General features: G+C 33.9%; 1 protein-coding gene across 4 annotated transcripts in view; it reads right to left on the bottom strand.

The window, feature by feature from the left end:
• The window catches only part of NPAS2 (neuronal PAS domain protein 2), a 236947-nt gene that overhangs the window by 47252 nt on the left and 168664 nt on the right, over positions 1-21031 (bottom strand). For all 4 annotated transcript variants that reach the window (XM_051984739.1, XM_051984736.1, XM_051984737.1 and 1 more), the window contains 2 exons: positions 7765-7885; positions 6227-6340 (listed from right to left, as the gene is read on the bottom strand). In XM_051984739.1, coding sequence (XP_051840699.1) covers positions 6227-6340; positions 7765-7885 — 235 coding nt within the window. The remainder of the gene's footprint in view (positions 1-6226; positions 6341-7764; positions 7886-21031) is intronic.

Here is a 21031-nt window from a genome sequence, read left to right as displayed (position 1 = left end):
TTCTCATATTTATTAAAAATCTTGGTTAAAAAAATAGAAATTTTCTGTGGCAGATGATGAAGTACTTTTCCTAAGGAGTGAACAATATGTGCAACTATTGGGGTAAGAGAAAGCTCTATTTTGCTAAAGTGTTTGAGCAATGGCTGCTATGTTGATATAGCTAGAAGTAAAACAGAAGAACTGGGTGGGTGGGAGGAAGAGTTGCACAATTACCTGCTGAATTTGGAACTGTCCAAATAGATAAATCAATCTGGGTAACTCAAGCAAAGGTGCTTCCCCCTCCTGACTCCTGGCCTCAATTCATATTAAGTGGACTCTTCTGGGTATCTAGTATTATACGGGATATTCAGAATACTAAATCAGAGGAATCTCTAAATTGTCAGGAAAGCCCTTACAAGCAGACAGAAAATTGTCTTCATAATGATTTCTGAGTCATACAAAGGCCTTCCTTATCCCAAACTTCTCTCACTGATGGTGATAAAGTGTTGGAAGTTACTTTGAGTTAAGATCTTTTTTAAGCTTAGAATGTCATCTAGGAGAAGTAACATAGTAGTCATAATCACCCATTAATATTTTAGCTCACACTGATTTAAAAGATTTTTTTTCCAGATCAGCTGAAAGGGTCTTAAAGAGATTACAGCAGAGTAATAGATTTAGAACTGTAAGTACCCTTGGAGATCACCTCGTCCAAATTTCTTATTTCACAAATGAAGAAACTGAGACTTAGAAAAGTGATGTGATTTGCCCAGTGTTGCACTGGTAATAAGTAGCAGAGGTAAAACTAGAGCCAAGATATTTTGCTTATAAATCCAGAGCTCTTTCCTTTGGACCACATTACTCCCAGAGAGATAATATAAATTGGGGAGATGAGTATGAAAAGAACATGAGGTACTTCCAAGGAAAGGAGGCTTAAGCAGGGCACTAAGGGCACTAAACACAAAAATACTAGGTTCCTAAGAAGAGGACATGAAGATGGAAGGAAGGAAAGGAGAAGACCTAAAAAAAAAAGACTACAGGAATATTATCATGACCTTTTCTATATCATGAATCCATTTGTCAGACTAGTGAAGTCCATAGACTTCTCACGTTCATGTATTTAAATGCATAAAATAAAACATTTTGTATTAGCAAGGAAATAAATTGTACTGAAATATAATTATCAATTTTTAAAAAGTTCATGGACTCCAGGATGAGAATCCTTGGTATTGTTCTTTCTCCAATATATATTTCAGGATCACCCTGGGATAGTACCCACTAATCTCTGTCAGTAGAGAATGAAGAATATGCTTTTCCTAGTCCAAAGAAAGCAATCCTGTTTTTGGTTTGTAAAATGGGTTCTACAAACTTAATTCTTTCATTTTTAAGCTTCCCACTTCCAATGTTCACAACAGTAACAGTCTTCCCACACCCCTTTCCAAAAAAAAAAAATCACACATAATTCAGCACATTTTTCAAGCAAACACAGTCCCAACTTGAGAAAAGAGTAAATGAAACGCAGCCAATGAAATAAGTTTCAGTTAACCAAAATTAAGCCTATGTATTTCCTGAAAAACGTCTAAAACATGATAAATGGCAGCAAACTCCAAAGTGAAATTCAGCATCATCTTAATGAGATTTTGGAAATGTAATTTCACAAAAGACTCAATCTTTGCAGTTTATCAGCCAATTATAAAGAAGATAGATTTTCTTTAATCATGCAGATACATACATACATACACACACGCATATGTGTGTGTGTGTATATATATATACATATATATATGTATATATGTATATATATCTATATCTATCTATCTATCTATCTATCTCAGGGTCCATTAGGCCTTTCTAATTCATGGTTGCATCTAGGGCATACCATCCAGTTTTGAGGTATGATTGAGGTATGATTTTGAGGTATGATTATAATAAAAGGCAGAGTGGTATAATGAAGAGAAAGCAAGGCAGATGGGCAAGGAAACCTGGGTTCATTTGCTGCCTCAGACAATGCTAGCCTAGTGACTCCCAAGTAACTCTTTTAACTTCTAAGTATCCCCAGGCAACCCCCTAAGCTATTGAGTTGTAGGATCACAGAAGCTACTTGAAGGGAATTTTCTCCATGGGAGTTTTCTATTTGAATGAAATTACGGGCCTGGACATTCTACCCCTCAAATGTCACCATTATTTATTATTTAAATGCCTTATTTAAAAACTTTAAAAAATTGTTTGTACATTAATCCAGATATAAGGGAAATGTGAAAGGGTCACTAAAAACTGTGTGTATGTGTTATAATGTAAATCAGTACCATGTGATTATCACAGGATTTCCTTTGCTGTCACCTGGGGCTTCCTCAGAGGCACAGGAAATCAGAAATTCTACAGAAGGAGTTTTATGGATAAAGGGTTTAAATAATAACTATTTGATTCCTTTCATGGTTCAGTAAAATATTCATTGAATGTACAATGACCAAGATTCTTAGTCTCTTTTTACTAAGGATGGTCAGGCTCTAAGGTCTCCCTACTATGTTTAATTTAAGAAGTAGCAAAGGGATGCTGATTTCTTATCATTCTGACAAATACTAGGAGGAAGGAGAAGCAGGGTGGAGTTTCCCTTCAAATTCTCTGAACTGTTCATGGTTGTCTCAACTAATTGCTTTATTTATCAATAGGAGAATTGGGCCAGGAATTGAGTTAAAGCTTAGGGTCTACCTATTTGAACTTAGTTTACTTTATCATTTGTTCCCATTTTCATCCCTCATTCTAACTTATTGCTTTGTACTTCAGCATTGGTTTCGTCCAACTCCTACTCAGAGAATTATTTAGTACCACACAAAGGTCGACTTAATTACATGCTAGCCTAATATAGAAATCCTTTCCTTTTTTGCTTCTAGAAAATGTTGGTTCGTCTGGCTAAAAGTAAAGGGTGATTGTATTACTATCCTGACAAAATGCTTTTGGTGACTTCCTAAAAATCTTTAGAATATATTAAACTTCTTAGTTTGGAGTTCAAAACCCTTAACAATCTGATTTCAGTTTACCTTTCTAGACTTATTTAACCTGAATTCATCTCACACATTCCATGTCTCAGTTGAATTGACTTATTTGCTATTCTTTAAATTTTTTATTCTATCTCTTATGTTCAAAACAATCCCAAAAAGGGGTCAAGAAAAGTAGAACACAATTGAAATGACTAAACAATAATAAAACTGTTATGTTCATGTTTTTGCATATCTTCCTGCAAACCTGAAATGCATCATTCCTCATCTCTACCTTTCAGAATATCTAACTCTCTTCAAAACTTGGCTCAGGTGCTGTTTTCCTAATTTTCCCTAGTTGATGGTATTATCTCTCTACTCAAATAATCATATAAAAAGTTAAGTATATTTTTATTAGAGAATAAATGGTACTGGGGGGGGGGGAAGGCCACTTTAAGTCAAATACATAAAACCTGGATAAACATTTCATGGGAAACAGTGGGAGGAAGTTAAATTGGACTTCAACTTGAAAGAGAAACTAAAATTAAGTTTATTATATATTTAATAAAATTTATTTTTAAGTGAAACTATGTGGTGCTACTTCTTAGATTGAACAAAAAATTGAATCAAGTCTTAGTTTTATTGGCATACTTTTATCAAGAAAATTGAATGATAGGATATAATATCTTTTACTTTAAATTTGTTTTTTACAGCATCAATCAAAGAAAGTTAGTGTTGTGAAAATATTCAGATTTTTATAAATTTTTTCAAGGTCTTTTCTAAATTCTTTGATATTCAAATCATCCTCTTAGAAGTTCTTACCAACAATTAATGAGAGACAGATCAACAAAGATGTTAGTTAACCCAAAGAGAAGGAATATATGTTAGTGTTAAGACAAGGTATGTTTCAATGGGGACTATTTTTCCAAGGGCTCTATTTGTTGGTGAACATTTTCATGTTGTCACAACTGGTGGGGATTTGCATGGTGCAAAAGCATAGTGCATTTGATAATTTTCATTTTGAAGTCAGAAAATTCAAGGGTTCAAGTCCTGCCTCTGACATATATGGCTAGCTGATCTTGGATAAATCACTACTTTTAACTGTCTCAATTAATTTTCTAAGATAACAAGGTATGGACAAGCTGCTGAGTTGCTTTGTTGAGAGCAGATTTCTTCTTTGGAAGTTCCCTATACCAGTAAATCATATGGCTGAAAACTCTGTTGTAATGATGGGACTCAAATAACAGAACACTGAGATAGCAACAGAACCTTCTGCCTATACAAATTGTACAGTATAATGGATAGAAGTTCTCTGAAAGTAGTATTGTCTTTCATTTGGCTTTGTATGTCCAGCACTTAGTACACTGCTTTGCATACAACACGTATTTAATAAGTGCTTCCTGGATTTTATTGGTTGATCAATCAATTTTGGCTCATAGTTCTGGTTTTGGTTGATAGAGTGCTTCTTCTTCTTCTTCTTCTTCTTCTTCTTCTTCTTCTTCTTCTTCTTCTTCTTTTTTTTAAAACAACACCTGATAATATGGGTTAGAGGGCTCTTCTCTGGACTGGTACTGCCTCTGGCCCCATTTTGGGAGAGGTGCAAAGGTAACCAGTAAAACTCAGGAGTAAAACTCATAGCAATTTTCCTTCCCAGTATTATAGTTAAACTACAGTTTCATTATTCAAATGTCCTGAATATTGCATTTGAAAATAGTGCAACAAGTTTATATTATTTACATATATATATATATATATATATATATATATATATGTTTTTAGTTAGGGCCTTTTAAGTAAGTACATACAAAATAATATGTAAAATAGAAGATACTGATATCCATTGTTGAAATTGGACAGTCTGAACTTTAGGATCCATTGACACTGATGTGACTTTGGTCCAACAGAATCACAGTGGGTTAATTTAGTTAACTTATACTAGATATGACAAGTTCAGAGTTAACCAAGGCAAAAGCAGTAAAATCATGATCGGTCATCATTTATATGCCAAATTATTTCCATTTTGTGTCCATCTCTCTCTGCTTTCTTCTTATCTCCTCCTCTCTTCTCTATCTCTTTTCTTGCTATTTTTTCCTTTCCTTCTGGTGTCTTAGAAAAAGAAATTGCAAATTTCTTGTTTGGTGGTAAGATTTATGGAAGAGTGAATACCTTGATAGAATGTCTTTCATTTTTAGGACTATCCTAAGAACTTAGTACAGTACCCAGCATACAAAAGACACATATACTTGTTGACTGATCAATAATCAATAATTCCTCTACTTCTCAACTAATTCAGAGAACAAATCTTTCTAAGTAGGTAAATGTAAACTTAGCTGAGAAAGAAGAATGGCATAGTGGGAAGAATATTATTTCTGAAGTCAGAGGAACTGAGTTCAAATCCTGAATCTCATGCTTATTACATGTGTGACTTTGGGGAAGGCTCTTAAACTTTGGGGCTTTAATTTCTTAATTTGTTAAATGAAGGGGATGAACTAGTAGGCTTCAGGCCTTTTTCAGCTCTAGATATATGATCCAATCGGATTTTAGATTGCTTGCAAGAATCCTAGATTCAAATTTTACGTGAGTCAAAAATGAAAATAAATTGGGGGGAGATTATAAATTGATTTTAAAGACTGGCTTTATCAAGGTACACTGATAGCTGAAGCAATTAATTAGGTAATTCAGGCAAATAGCTTGCTTTTCAGAAATTAAAGTTTTTTGGGGGCTAGTAGTAAAGTTATCTATACTATATGCATTAGACATAACTGTTAAAATATTGTATCTCCTTTTATCTTATTAGGAAAAAAAAACTTAACTCAATCTATGTTACAAAGCCATTAGGATTGAAATATTTTACCAGTAATCTAGTTGTAATAAGGAGAGAAGAGGGAGAATACATGTTTGTGGATGTTTGAGTGGGGAAAAAAGGACTTGCTGAAGCCCAAGTGTCATGTAGGCTAAAAGTCTGTTCTTAATTATGCATAAGTTGTTTCTATTAAAGTGAATGATTATTTCATCAACCAGAAAATAAATAAATGAATAACCCGAATTTCACTGGGACCCTGGAACAGGCACAAACTGATGTGGTGGGCGATGATCTGTCAAGCTGCTGGTACTTTTTATAAATATAAAAATGTATTTCAAGAGTTCTAAAATGAAAATCAAAATATGAAAAACACATTCTTCCTCCTCTGTACTTTGCTATTTTTTTGCCCCAATATGCATGTTTGCATGATAAAAGGCACCAAAAACATGGATATGATACAATCAAAGCTTACCATTGTTGTAGGACCGAAAATTTCCTACAAATTTTATGTATTCATATGTTGGAAATTCCTTTGGGTTCAAACTGCCTCTGAGAAGATGACAATAAAACTCTAAATCGTTGTCAGCTGGATCATTAAAAAGAAAAGGAAGGGAGAGAGGAGATATAAGCATTACACAGAAACTAGACTAAACAAGTGGTGTCTTTGTGAAAACTCCTACGTGAATTTAGTCTGTTCAGACACTGCCAGGATATTTCCCTCATTATGACTGACTAGTAGACCCTGTTTATAACCTCTGCTGTATAGGTTTTTCTTTTTAAACTTCTTAGACATTTCATAGCCCACATTTGGACACAATTAGTCTTGATTTGCTCACAAATGTCTGTGGTTGATTATGTCAGCATAGATTAGTTGTGGCTGCTTTTGTATGGTATATTAAAAGTAAACTCCTCATATAAGCCTCTTTTTTCTCTTTTATTTTTTTCTGCTTTGAAGTACAGAGGAATGACAGAATAAATTGTCATGGAAAATGGGTTAAAACTTGAAAACACGGGCAAAGAATTATTGCTACCCTTATAAATGTAATTTTATATGCTTCATTAAATGATAGACATTTCACTAAGGATTAAGGTCTTGCCCTCTGTCTTTATGGGGACAAAAATCCTTGTAAATGGGAAGTCTAGCCTGAAAAAAAAATCAGACTATCATCTCCTTTCTACAGGCTGCCAGACATCTGGATAACAAACAAACAAAAAATCAGTTAAAAATTCGGATGTATTTCAATATTCAAATGTTTGGCATCATGTAGACAAAGCATCTGGATTTTTGATAGAATTTTTCGGTTTTTCATCCAGATGTTTCACATTGTGTAGACACAGAAATTGTTTGGCCTTGCAAGACTAAATAGAGAGTTCAAAGATTCTAGAATTCATTAAAGTCATTATCACTAGAAGAATCTCTGCTTCACATAACAGATTCTTTAGTTGAACATGAAAAATGAGTTGTAATTTTTCAAAATCAAATTCTCTCACATTTCCAATGTAAAAAAGAAAATTTATATATTTACTTAATTATTCCTTCCTGCCTTCTGTGGTCTCTCTAAGCAGAGGTATTCATGAGCTTCATCCTAAAACTGATAGCAGAGAAGCTCTAACATACTCTTTTCTTTTTTTTTTTTCTTCCCAACCTGGGCCATTTTGTCTCTCTTTAGGCCATTTGGGGGTCCTTCAAAAACCCACAGGCCTAATCTGTGTCAGATTTTGTGTAGACATCTATTAGTTTTAGCCCAATTGAGTCTTAGAACTACTATCTTTTGGCTCATCAGGACTCTAAGATTGTACCATTAGACCCTGCTAAAAAGCATATTTCTTACTTTTTTTTTTTTTGGTCTTCATAATTCATCAAATGGTAGCCTTTACCTTAAACTTAAGCTGTATCTCTAAGGGCTACAGAAATTGGATATGTAGCAATCAATTTCTCTTTTTGAAACTACTCTTGAGATATAATTTAAAAAAATAAAAGTCCTATTCTAATAGTAAAGCCAAACTTACATTTTAAGTATTCTGGAGAGGAAGATTCAGTCACAAGCATATGAGAAGAGAGCATCTTATAAACTTCTGAATGTTCCTGTTCTGGAAGGAAATTTAACAAATTCTGATCCATGACATCTGACTGAAAAAGAAAAAAGAAGAAAAGGAAAAGAAATGGGAGAAAAGGCTTATGAAAATCATAAAAACTAAGGAATAAAAAGGCATATTTCTATATAATGACTGAATGACAAATATAGAACCTATTCTTGGGGTAACAAATTAAGGATCTAGTTTTCATTCCTAAGAAAATCTCAATGCAACATTACATAATCTTGAATGTATGGAATGTCTAAAAGGTTTTACTTAGTGATTATATAAATTACTGTACATAGCACTTTAACTTTTATAAAATACTCTCTATATATTAACATATTTGATCCTTATAGAAACTCAATTTTATAGTTTTACAGTTTATGTTATTCCAATTTTATAGTTAAGAAAACTGAGACACATTAATTTACCTGCTCAGGGTCATACAGTATTTGAAGAAGATTTTGAACTCATATCTCCCTGCTTCCAAGTACTATACTCTTTTCATTGTACTAGCTAGCTGTACTTTTTAAGCTGGTATATTTGTTAATGTAGGGGGGAAAATGCTTTAGTAAGTCAATGATATCCACTTGGAAATAGTCTTTAATTTCTAAACAAAGGAAAATGTTAATTTCATAAATTCTGGTGGGTAGCAGTATAGATAGTCAGAAGTTAAGGCACTAAACCTTATAAAACCATAAAATTATATAGTCTGAGAGTGGAAAAAGGGCCAACAGTTCATTTAATCTTTTATTTTACAGAGAATCTGAGGCCCAAAGATTAGCTATATGTAGAAAGAATTAAGATTTAAATCTAGGTTTTCAAGTCAAACATTCCTCTCACTGCATCACTGAAGAAAAGCAAGGAATCTCAAGAAATCATAAAAAAATCAATAACCTACTAGTTCTAGAAGGAATCTGAAATTACCTAGTTCTTTGTCTTTAGGTCACTGAATGTCTAAACCAGGCATTTTTAATGTGAGGACTGCAAACATATTGTAGGGGTTTATGAATTTGGAGGAAATGTTAATTTTCACTAACTTCTAACTGAAATTTATCATTTCCTTCAATTATTTAAAGATATTCTGAGAAGAGGTGTATCGGCTTTACGAAATTGCCAAAGAAGTCCTCAGCACAGAAAAAAATTAATTCCTCCTAAAGAGTTCCTTCTCATACCTAGCTGAAATTTCTCCAATATAATTTTAAATCCATTTTCTCCAATATAAGAGGCAATCTAACATGGTAGAAAGAGTGTCAGACTTTGGTACCAAGTAAATCTGGATTCAAATTCTGCTTCTAACTCTTAGAAACTGTATGGAAATGTACTGCTGAAACTTATTAGTTGTGAGACTGGGCTGCAGCAACTTCTTCTATGAAATAAAAGTGGCTTTCAGTTCTAATCTATGATCTAATGATGATCCAGAGAATTCAGTTAACCTCTACCTGCCTCTGGTGATTGCCTGGAATATCTCTTTTAAATTATAGATTGGTGGACAGTGATCCACAAGGTGTTTTCCACTGGGATTTCTCCATTCTGATTAAATCCCACGTACTTAGTATTCTCTGTATAATGGAGATAAATATTCAACTCCTAAAAATATTTCACATATGTAAACATAGTAAATAAGTAGCCTCTTGACTGTCTTGTATGGCTCTGACTGATATGTCCAAGAAGAAGACTTGTTGAGTCATTTTCAATCATGTTCAGTTTTAGTGACCTCATTTGAAATTTTCTAGGCAACTTTACTGGAATGGTTTGTCTTTTCCAATGGCACAAAATATAAATGTGGAAAAAAAAGTCTAGTTTTTGGTAGTTAGGAAATTCAAACATATAGCTGTTTTTATTCAAAAAGAGTTTGAGTTCATTTTTCTTACAAAAGTCTCAAGTAGCAACTTAACACCCAGGTGGAACCTGCTGATCTTTTGTTCATTAAAGCAATTAGATAAAAATAAATATTCTTCTTCCACTAAACTGTGGCTGGAACTCTTCCAGTCTTCATTCAAGAGGGAAAGTAAATGTGCCAGCAGGGATTGCTTTTACCAAAGTGTTAGGTTTTCACTATTATCACTTATCAATCTAAGGTAAAAGGCTCTTTCCCCAGTTCGGTGATAAGCTGAATATACTTGGCTGCTTTATCTGAATCTGAAAGATGCATCTGAAGCTGAAATTCCAAATCAAACCTTTCCCATTTTTTTTTTTAACTTGGTGATATTTGAGCATAGTCAGGAAAAGACTTGACTTTTACATACTGGAATGAAGGTGTTAGACTGTGTTTCTAACATAACATAAGTCTCTTACTTTTGTACTCTCACCATTATCTAGTTTCTCCTTGGCTAAAAGCTGCCATTTTATTTAAAAAAAAAAAAGGGCTTTGTGGCTTGGTTGCTATGGTTGTATGAGGCCAGGGTCAGAGGTACTTGGAGAAAGCAGGCAAAGTTCACAGTTCTCTGAAGCCTGCTTCTCCACCTCAGGGGAAAGCCCTCTTTCTCTAGGGTGCAGATGAGGATAGAGATAACTGGAATTTGGATTTTGATCTAGGGAATTACCAGGTGAGGAAACCCCTTCTAACAATTTGGGTAAGCACCTTTTCTGCAGCTTAGTGGTCTTGGTAAATTGCCTAGATCAGGGATTCTTAAACTTTTTCCACTTGTGATCCCTTTTCCCTTGAAAAATTTTTATATGACCTAAGTATAGGAATACAAAATAGGTAAACAAATCATACATTAACTGATAATAAATCATAATTTTGTGACTCCTAAAGTCAGTTACAAGACCCCATATGGAGTCAAGCTCCACTGTTTAAGAAGCTAGGTTCTCAAATGGTTCTCATAATATTTGGTCTTGGGACCCCTCATACTTTTAACAATTATCGAAGACTCCAGATTTTTTTTTATTTATATGGGTTATATTTATTGATATTTATTGTGCAAAAATTAAAACATCTTAGAATTATTATAAAAATATTTTTGATCTCAAGGATTCCCTGAAGAGACCCTTAAAGGTCCCCAGACCATAACACTGAGAAGTTAAAGTCAAATAGTCAGTATGTGTCAGAAATTGGACTTGAACCCAGAACTTCCTGGCTTCTAGGATAATTCTTTATCTACTATACCATGAAACCTCTCCTATTTATAAATAGGTCTAGAATTAGGGTGATATGCTATATTTAGACAGCTATCTGTACAATAAATAAAGAACTGGGTATGAAGTCAGCAAGAACTGAGTTCAAATCCAATCTCAGACTCTTACTAGCTGGATGATCCTGGATAAGTCATTTCAACTCTTTCTCTCAGTTTCCTCATCTGTAAAACAAGGATAATAATAGCATCTACTTCTCAGATTCATTGCAAGGATCACAATGTAGATAATAATAATTGTAATGTGCTCAGCACAGTGTCTGGCACAAAGTAAGTGCTATATATAAATATTTATACACTATTACTGTATCTGTTATCATATATTATATATTGCTATAAATAATTTATAGACATGTTATATATTATTAATGTTATTATTCAAGGAAAAGCCCAACATTTGGTTCTTCCTATGTGATAAATATCCCACTCTCTTGTAGGCTAAGGAAAAGTAGAGATAAATATGAGAGCTTAGATGCAAAACCCAAGTGGTTATCCATAATAACCACAACAATCAAAATTGGTATGATGCTATCTAGCTTAACAAAGATATTTCTTGTAATTCTGTAATAGTACTAATTTTACAGATGAGTAAACTCAGAGAGGTTCAAAAAATATAAATATAGGCCTAGAAGGAACCTTAGATAGTTTTTCCCCATCTTCTTCCCACTACCTCCCCTCAAAAAAAAGAAATTGCCCTTTACTTTCTGCATATATTTTGTAGGTATTTTATGTTCTGTTTTAGTAGCATGTATTGGAAACTGTCTTAGCCTCTAAGGCCATTCCAGGAAGCACATGCACTGAATTTCCCTGAAAACTTCCATGGATCCTAGGGACAATGTGCTTCAATATCTGGTAGTACCTGTATGACAAAGTCTAGTCTTATTTTTCTACCCTTAATAAAATTCCGAGCAAAGGAAGAGAGAGCCAAGCAAAAGCTGTCTCTTCCTTTTTTATGATTAAGTCTTATTTTTAATTTATGGAATAAAATAAAAAGTTTTATTTTTAATTTATGGAATAACATCTCCATAACAGTACAAATAAAAAAGATGATTTCAATGAAACTACAAATCTACTATGCATAAGTTGCTATTACTTTCAAATATGTAATAAAATTATCATGAAAATTTTTTCTTCCCTCCCTCCATCCTAGAGATGGCTACCATTAGACATACACATGTATGTATGTGTATGTTTATATATATGTATAGTGTGTATGTATATGTATGTATACAAATATATATGTGTGTATATAGATGTAAAATTATTCTATACATACTTTCATTTATCAGTTCTTTCTCTGGATGTAGTTTTCTTCATATGTTCAATAAAGAACTATATAGTTCTACCTTCTATAAAGGTATTTAAAATATTCAAAATAACTTATTTGTTAAAATCATTCTTAAAACAACATTGCTATTACTGTACACAGTGTTTTCTTGGTTCTGCTCATTTAACTTTTCATTATTTCATGCAAGTCTTTCCATGTTCTTCTACAATCACTGAGCTCATCATTTCTTATAGCACAACAGTATTCTATCATGATTGTATACCACAACTTGTTCAGGCTTTCAGATGGACACAGCATCCTATTCCCTTTCAATTGTGGACCAGGGGAAGGGGAGAACCAAAGCGGATCTCAGGATCACTTACTATGACACATCAAACTAAAATGCTATGTTCTTTCAACTCTGCATCACCAGATGGCCAGAATTAGGCAGAGAATTTATCAATTCTGATGTGACCAAATGCTGAGTCACACACATCCCTTGAGTCTGTAGAAGTTTCCAAGGTAACTCTCAGAGTAGATGCCCTTGAATGACCCCTTCAGATCAATTTAATCTCTGTTAAATGTTATATATGTACATATAAATTTATTTCATGTACATATGTCTCTATAATGGAATGTAAGTTCCTTGAGGACAGGAGCTGTTTAATTTCTGTCTTTATATTCTCAGTGCCTTAGCACAGTGTCCAATACATAGTAGACACGATCAACTTGTTGACTGGTTAATTGGTTGATTTCAACCAAGAATCCTCACTTTTTTGTGTGTCATAGACTCTTTATCAGAATAATCTTCTTAAAATACACAAAATAAAATACTTAAGATTTCAAAGAAATCAATTTTACTTAAATAGTTATCAATTCTTTTTAAAGAATATCATGTTTAGAATTTGGAACACAAGGTTTTGCAAGGATCAATGTTGAAAAATTATCCACGCATATGTTTTGAAAATAAAAAACTGTAATAAAAATAACAATATTTAAAAAAAACAGGACTTTGAGGACTGAATATGGATCAAAAACAAAAGAATGCCATATTTAGGCCAGTTCCAATGGTTTTGTGATGAGGAGAGTCCTCTGAACCCAGAGAGAGGATAGTGGGGATGGAGTGTGGATCACAACATAATATTCACTTTTTTGTTGTTTGCTTGCATTTTGTTTTCTTTCTCATTTTTTCCTTTTTGATCTGATTTTTCTTGTGCAGCATGATAATTGTAGAAATATGTATAGAAGAACTGCATATGTTTAACATACATTGGATTACTTGCCATTTAGGGGACTGGTGGGGAGAAAGGAGGGAGAAAAAAAAACTGGAACATAAGGTTTTGCAGGAGGAATGCTATCTATGTATATGTTTTAAAAATAAAAAAAGCATTATAAAAATAAAAAAATAAAAATAATTTAGGTTCTGGTCTAGAACATTTTTCAAGGAGATAAAATAGGGGGATATGACATTCATGATATCTGTCTTGCTACTATCTCATAGTTTCTGAGCTTAAATAGAGTGACTCTATTGCTTTCCATTTGTAAAAACTCTTTTCTCTGATGTGACACTTGCCATGAGCAAGAGTGAAGGCAGCAGATGGTAGGAGTAATACAAGGCTTAACATTTCACAGGACAAGATTGGCAACAGGAAAATGGAACAAGGGACTTGAGAGAAGAGGACAATATAGAATTGGATTGATTTACCAAGAGATTTTGATGGGAAAGGAAGGAGAGTTTAGCAAAAGCACAAATGATGTACAGGGTAAAATCTGAGGAAAATAAAAAAAAAAACTGAGAGACGAGAGGTTAGTCAAGGAGATGAAGTACAAGTTTACAGACTGCAAGGCAAAAGGAAAATTGGAATGATAAACACTGTGATGGGATCAGAGAATTTCAGAATTGATGAACATGAAAGTTGTGCATTTGTGGATGACAGAAAGATTAAGAATAAGACTATCTCTATGTGTAGCTAAGATAGGATGCAGCTAGTAGTTCATGGGAAAAAAGTAGTTGAGGAATTGGGAGAGGAGGGTGTTTGAGAACAGGCATGTTGAAGTCCCTTAGCATAATGACACAGAACTGGGGAGCAAATAAAACTATGAGTCAGGTCCTCAGTTTACTGAGGAAAAAAGGGGAGTGTACTATAGGTTGGTGGATAAAAATGCCAGAATTTTGATTGGATGGTAGATAATGTTTGAATGAAACTCAGATGAGAGGTTACTGACTAAAGGGAAAAGAATAAGCATTTATTAAGTGCCCATCATCATCATCATTACCACCATCCTTTATAAGAGGAACGCAGGCAATAATTGGATCAAAATTCCCAGGGCTGACAGACCCAGAGTTCAAGATAAAAGACAGGATTAGGAAAGTAAAGTAATAATTAAAATCAAGGAGAAAAGAGCTTAATGTTAATCCATTAATCAAGTACCTACTGTGTTCGAAGATATGCATAGAATTAGAGCAGACACTTCATTTAGTTAAGAAATAGTTTCATCCAGAGCCATCTCCAGTTGTCTTAATCTATTTCTTGCAACTGGACTCAATGGCTCTGGAGGGGGAAAGTGAGTCAAGTAACTTTACATCTGTCCCTCACTTAAATACAATTCACTTACATGTCACGGCATCATCTCCATGATGTCACGATCCTCTTCAAGAAGGAAGGACAAAACAACAATAAAAATGTGCCTAATATGTACTCATTTGATCTTTAGCTTAACCATGGGTGATAGATGCTGTTAATATCCCCACTTTACAATTGAAGAAACTGAGAAAAAGGTAGGTTTAATGACTTGCCAGAATTACATAATAAGTGTCTGAGGCCATATTTGAACTCAGTTCTTCCTAACATCAGGATCAGTTTTCTATACTCTAAAAAGCGAATAATGGTGATAGAAGATAACCTTCAAAATGGTGATGGAGAACAAGGAATCATCTTTCTGGTATTTTAAAAAATGTCACTATTCTCATTTTTATGGGATCCTTTTCTATTTCTCTAGTATTGCTTTGATTTGCAAAAGCACTCAATTTAACATTCCCTCTTCTAACCAGGAAGTAAATGTCATATATATATTTTAAAAGCAGCTTGAAGAGTAATTTGGAAAGTTAAATTTCCTGAAGGATTGTCAAATGTGTCACCAAAATCCAAACATGAAGCAGGGGCTGCACTTACTTTCTGGGGTTGCTATTGCATTTGGCTCTATCTCATCTATGTCTACATTTCTTCCTTAGTTCACATCCTTAAAAATTTTTTTTCTCTCTCTAGAAATCTCAATTCCAAATGTCTCTGTTATTGCTTCCTGTCGATTAACATCCCTATCCAGTCATCCTTTCTTCTCTGCCTTTACTGAGTGTTTTAATGGTAGTTGCCTTAGAAGGATAAAACTTATTGACATAGTTATCACTTTCAAGTTTCCAAATTAATCTCATTTCATCATTTAAAATCATGTTCTTCCTTTTACAGTCACTTTCTCCTTCTTTGCCCCTTTTCTGTGTCAAGCTGGAGACAAAAAAAAAAAAACAAAAAAAAACTCCTTAAACTGTGGGTTGCAACCCCAGGTAGAGTGTGTAACTGAATCTAGGGATCATGAAATGATGATTTATTATCAGTAAATGTTTGATTTCTACACTTATTTTATATACTTACATATCCAGAGTTACTTAAGAAATTTCTCAGATGAAAAGAAGTTAGGAGTGTAAAAAGTTTAAGAAACTCTGACATAGAGGGTGCTGTATAAAAATATAGCCATTAGCCTATAGCTTGTCTCTCCCTAAGTTTACAGTTGTTTGAGGAAAATGATTTTAAAATAGTTGAAGGGAGAAGATGGTTACTTAGGAAAGGTTGGAGCATTCTCTTTTTGTTTCTTTCCATTACTTTCCATCACTCCTCTCTGAATCTCATGCTACACAGTGAAGTTATAGCAGAGAAAAATGTCTAGTAAAAGCACTATGGTTTAGGGGGCCAGATTTTTCACTCTTTCAGATCAAAATTATGTTACTGCTACTGATATAATATACTAGTTGTTGTTGTCTTAGTGGGTCTGACTCTTAGTGACCCCATTTGAGATTTTTTTTGGCAAAAATAGGAGATTGGGTTGTAAATTCCTTCACCTCATTTTCAGATGAGGAAATGGGAGGCAGACACTGTTAAGTTACTTGCTAAGGTTTTCACAGCAAGTGAGTATCTGAGGCTGAATTTAAACTCAAGAAGATAACTCATCTTCTTGAATTTAGGCTTCGTGCTCTATCACGCTGACTGCCCGATTTTTTTTCAGGTATGATAAAAATTATAAAAATTTCAAGGTGTCTTCTTATGTGAAAAAATACATATACATATACATATATATGTGTATGTGCATTAAAAAATTTACTACATGATAGGCACATCTTTTTTAGATTTTATGGGGGGAGGGAAAGCGGATTGGTTCTAGCCTGAGAATACAAACTTTTGGGTGGGCCAGAGAAGACAGACTTGTAATCAAGAGTTGGCTGAACTTAAGAGATTTTATGTGGAAGCTTTTAAATTTTTGTTTTGGTATGTGCATTTTGTATTTTTTGAAGGGTTGTCAAGTTTGCAATAAAGTTACTGATGTAAATAATTATTGAATCATTCTTGATGCAAACAGATTGTTTTTGGGTTATCTCTGTTTTATATATATGTCACTGTTCATTTCTATTAATGCTGATGCTCAGTGTTGATGGTCTGTGTATATGGCCCACTTTTGTGAAACACATATAATAAACCTAGAAATCATAGTCGGGGTAAATTCAATATGGCAAAGTGAAGAGAGGACTAGGTCTGGAATCAAAGGAGTTGGGTTTCAACCCAAAAGGTTCAACTACCTGTTTGATCTTTCTAGGCATCAGTAAGTCAGATTAGATGACTTTTAAGGTCTTTGACAGCCCTAAATCCTATCAGCTTAATTTAATTAATTATTTGTTCTTTTTTGAAGTAAGAAACAAATTATAAAAGTGGTAACAAATGGTTTTCAAATTTTAAACCAGAATAGGCATACTTTTCTAAAAATCATGTTTAAATATTTCAGAGTCTGATTCTTTTTGAACAGCAAAATAACGGTTTGGACATGTATGCCTATTTGTATTTAATTTATACTTTAGCATATTTAACATGTATTGGCCAAACTGCCATCTAGGGGAAGGGGTGGGAGGAAGGAGGGGAAAAATTGAAACAAAAGGTTTGGCAATTGTCAATGCTGTAAAATTACTCATGCATATAACTTGTAAATAAAAAGCTATTAAAAATTAAAAAAAATAAAAAAATAAAAATCATGTTTAATTCCATGTATGATGCCCAATAATCAGGTCTACGAGGTAACTGAAGTGCATAGAGCAGAATAGTACATGAACTTGTTTAGCTCCAAGTTTAAGCACCTGATTAGTAGGTCATGGAGCCAAGAAAATGTTTAACAAGCATCAAGTTAATGTCACAGGGTATATTCACAAGCCTTTTAAGTTTAAAATTAGATAAATTTCTGCTTCTACCCCTAAATCTTCAAAGAATGAACAAAGAGAAGATGGGTTAATTTTGAGGGAGAAATTTATCTATTAGAAATATTTCATCATTATTTTCCTAAACTGATACCTAAACAAGATAAAGCTGTTTTTTAGATTTCTTAGGGAGGAGTAAAAATGAATCTCTTTTGCTGGAAATCAAAGAGAAAAAAAATCCTCTTTGCCTAATGTTGACTTCAAGCAATCAGCTGAAATACAAAGGTCACAGAGATTGTGGAATGGAGTGAGGGGAGGATGTTTACACATCTAATGGTGAGAAGAAAGTGAAGAGGGCAGGTGTTGCTGTTACTGTTACTTTGAGTCTTCCTTCTCCCCCAGGTGGGGGAAAACCTTCCTGTTTATCAGTATCATCTGTTGGTTTTGGTCTGCAAAAAAGTTAATTTGGTTTCATATCAATCATGGTGACAAAGAGTCTTTCCCTTTGCGAATTTTAAGCATGGCAAGGCATGATTCTGCATTTTCTAGGACAACATTGGGCTTAAGTAAAATGGGGTTTGTCTGCTACTGTATCTTCTTAGTAGGTAGTGAAGCATTAGAAGACTATGGATAAAAGCACTGGATCTAGAATCAGGAAGACAAGTTTAAATCCTGCTTCAGATATTCCCTATTTCTGTGACCCTAGCAACTCACTTTACTTCTGTCTGCATCGCTTTCCTCATCTGTAAAGTGAGGATAATAGTAGCATCTACCTCACAGGGATCTAATGAGATATTTGTAAAGCATTTTGCAAACTTAAATGTCACCTGTAATAATAATAATGACATTAATAATAATGATAGTAACTCAATTTTTTATCAATGAGGAATAAATGAGGTCACAGTTAAAGATCCCACCATTCATAATCTCAGGCTTGTTGTTAAGTCTTTTTTCAGTTATGGTTGCCTCTCTGTGACTCCACTGGGAGTTTTCTTGGCAGAAATACTGGAGTGGTTTTCTGTTTCCTTCTCCAGCTCACTTTGAAGATGAAGAAACTGAGGGATAGGGTTAAGTGACTTGCCCAGGATCACACAGTTACTAATTGTCTGAGGCTAAATTTGAATTCCTGATTCCACATCCAGTATTCTGTCCACTGCACCATCTCGAAGCCTTTAATTCCAGGTGGTTGTCTCCTAAACATATGCTATTATGTGATCCCCTTGGATCTTATTTTCCTCATCTGCAAAATGAGGTATTTGTACTAAAGGACCACTGAGTTCCCATCTGCTTTAGTTCTGTGATCTTCTGTACATAATTTAAAGAACCAAAGTAAAAGTAGTTAAAGAAAAACAATGTTTCAGTACAAATTCATAACAGCTACTGGGGAGTGGGGGGGGGGGAGAAGCTCACTTACTAAAAATGGATCTTTATTTTGAGTACTGATGTATACTTGCACATTCATGCTTTCTTCTGACCTTTTTCAGAACAAGTATAGGATTAAGACAAAAGCATATGAAAGGATAAGGAAGGATGTTGCAATAACAGGAGCACTTAACCCTATAAGATTTATTAGAACCAATCAAAACAAATATCATGTGATTTCTTTCAAAGTTTTGGAGGCTCTGATAGGTATTGAGGTTTTAGCAGTTATTATTACTGCCAGTTCATATATCTGCCATTCTTTTTTTTCTTTTTTTGTATATATTTTTTGCAACACAATTGGGGCTGAATTGGGGTCCTTGCACAAAAACCCAAAAACAACAACAACAACAACAACAAAAAAAAAAAAAAAAAAGAAAGAAAGAAATGTCACATAGCTAGTAAGTGAAACTATATTTGAACACATGTTTTCTTGACTCTGGGACTAGTGCTCTATCTACTCCACCATCTAGTTGCCTTATCTACCACTTTTTTCTAACATATAGTCTTATCATAACTAAAACTTAGCTATCTCTCTACTCATCCATCCCATTCTTATCCCTGTCCTACTCTCTGCCCTTCAGATCTTACTTATATGGCCATTTTGCTCTTGTCATTTTACTTTTGCAGAAAACTCTTTTGTGTTGTTAATTTTCAAATTGTTGTATCTTAGAAACCTATTTTTTCCAGTCCCCCAAGCATGGACAATATATACATATTTTGTATTCCCATGTAGTGTGTAGTTCTATGCCCAGCACCCAACAGGCATTTTATAAATTGTTGATAACTCACTACAGAGTTTTTTAAGGTATTAGTTACACTTAAGCCTGGCTTGCCAGACACTTACTTGCACAAGGGTCTGTGAGGTTTGAACTCATTAGGAGGCACCACAGAGCTTCAATTTGCTAAAGTAATACTGTTACCCCCAGCAGCAGATGTGTGAGAGAGCTTATAGTAGTAGCAGCAACAGCAACACCTCAGAATTTGAAATATAAGTGCAAGTCTTTCATAGATTTTCATAAAGGCAGCATACTTAGCATGTTCACAAGCTAGCATGTTAATTTTTTTTAAACTAGGATAATCTCACATTTTCAAAGACCTACTGACCTCACAAATAACTGTAATGCATATTCTTTTGGGGCAACAGGCTAATTATGACTGCTACAAGGGGGATAGCAATGCCGCTTTTTTTATACTTTAATAATTCATATTTCAATAAAATTTTCAGGATTCCATAGATAATGAAATAGACCAGGAAGAAGTAGTGAGGTAAAGTTAGGGAGAGAAGCATAGAGGAGGGGAGGATAAGAGAGTAAAGAATAGGAAAATAGGCAAGATTTGGCTAGAGGCGTATGAAGGAATGCAACAAAAGATTGAAACAGAAAGGACAAAACATCCTTGGATGGATGCTGCTGTAAGTGAGTAGCATGCTACAAAAAGATATATACATTTTGTTGTCTACCTATAAACATTTATTGGATATTTATAATGTGCAAGGTACCTGCCCTAAGGCAATTTACAACCCAACAGGGATATAAAACACTCCATGTAGTTCAGGGGTTTTTATTTTTGGGGGGTCATGAAATACCCCCTTTAAATCTCTGGTGAAGTCTTCCTACAGACCTCTTCTCACAATGACATTTTTAAATGTGCCAAATAAATTGTGTAGGTTAAAAAGGAAACCAATGCTATTGAGACATAGTTCTCAAAATATTTTTAAGAGCTAAGGTTAAGAACCCTATATTAAGAATCCTTGGTCTAGTGATTCATTCATACAAAAATAATTTGTCATCTACTTTGTGCAAGATATAATAGCATATGTTCAATAAAATACAATACCAAAAAGTGCTGTTATAAATAGCTAACGGAGAATGACAGACAATTAGGAGACCTTAGAAGTATATCCTTCAGTAGAAAAAAAGATAA

The sequence above is a fragment of the Antechinus flavipes genome, chromosome 3 (genome assembly GCF_016432865.1).
Source record: "Antechinus flavipes isolate AdamAnt ecotype Samford, QLD, Australia chromosome 3, AdamAnt_v2, whole genome shotgun sequence".
NCBI lineage: Eukaryota > Metazoa > Chordata > Mammalia > Dasyuromorphia > Dasyuridae > Antechinus > Antechinus flavipes.
The sequence above is the reverse complement of the archived record's forward strand: the minus strand, read 5'-3'. Positions and strand labels throughout refer to the sequence as shown.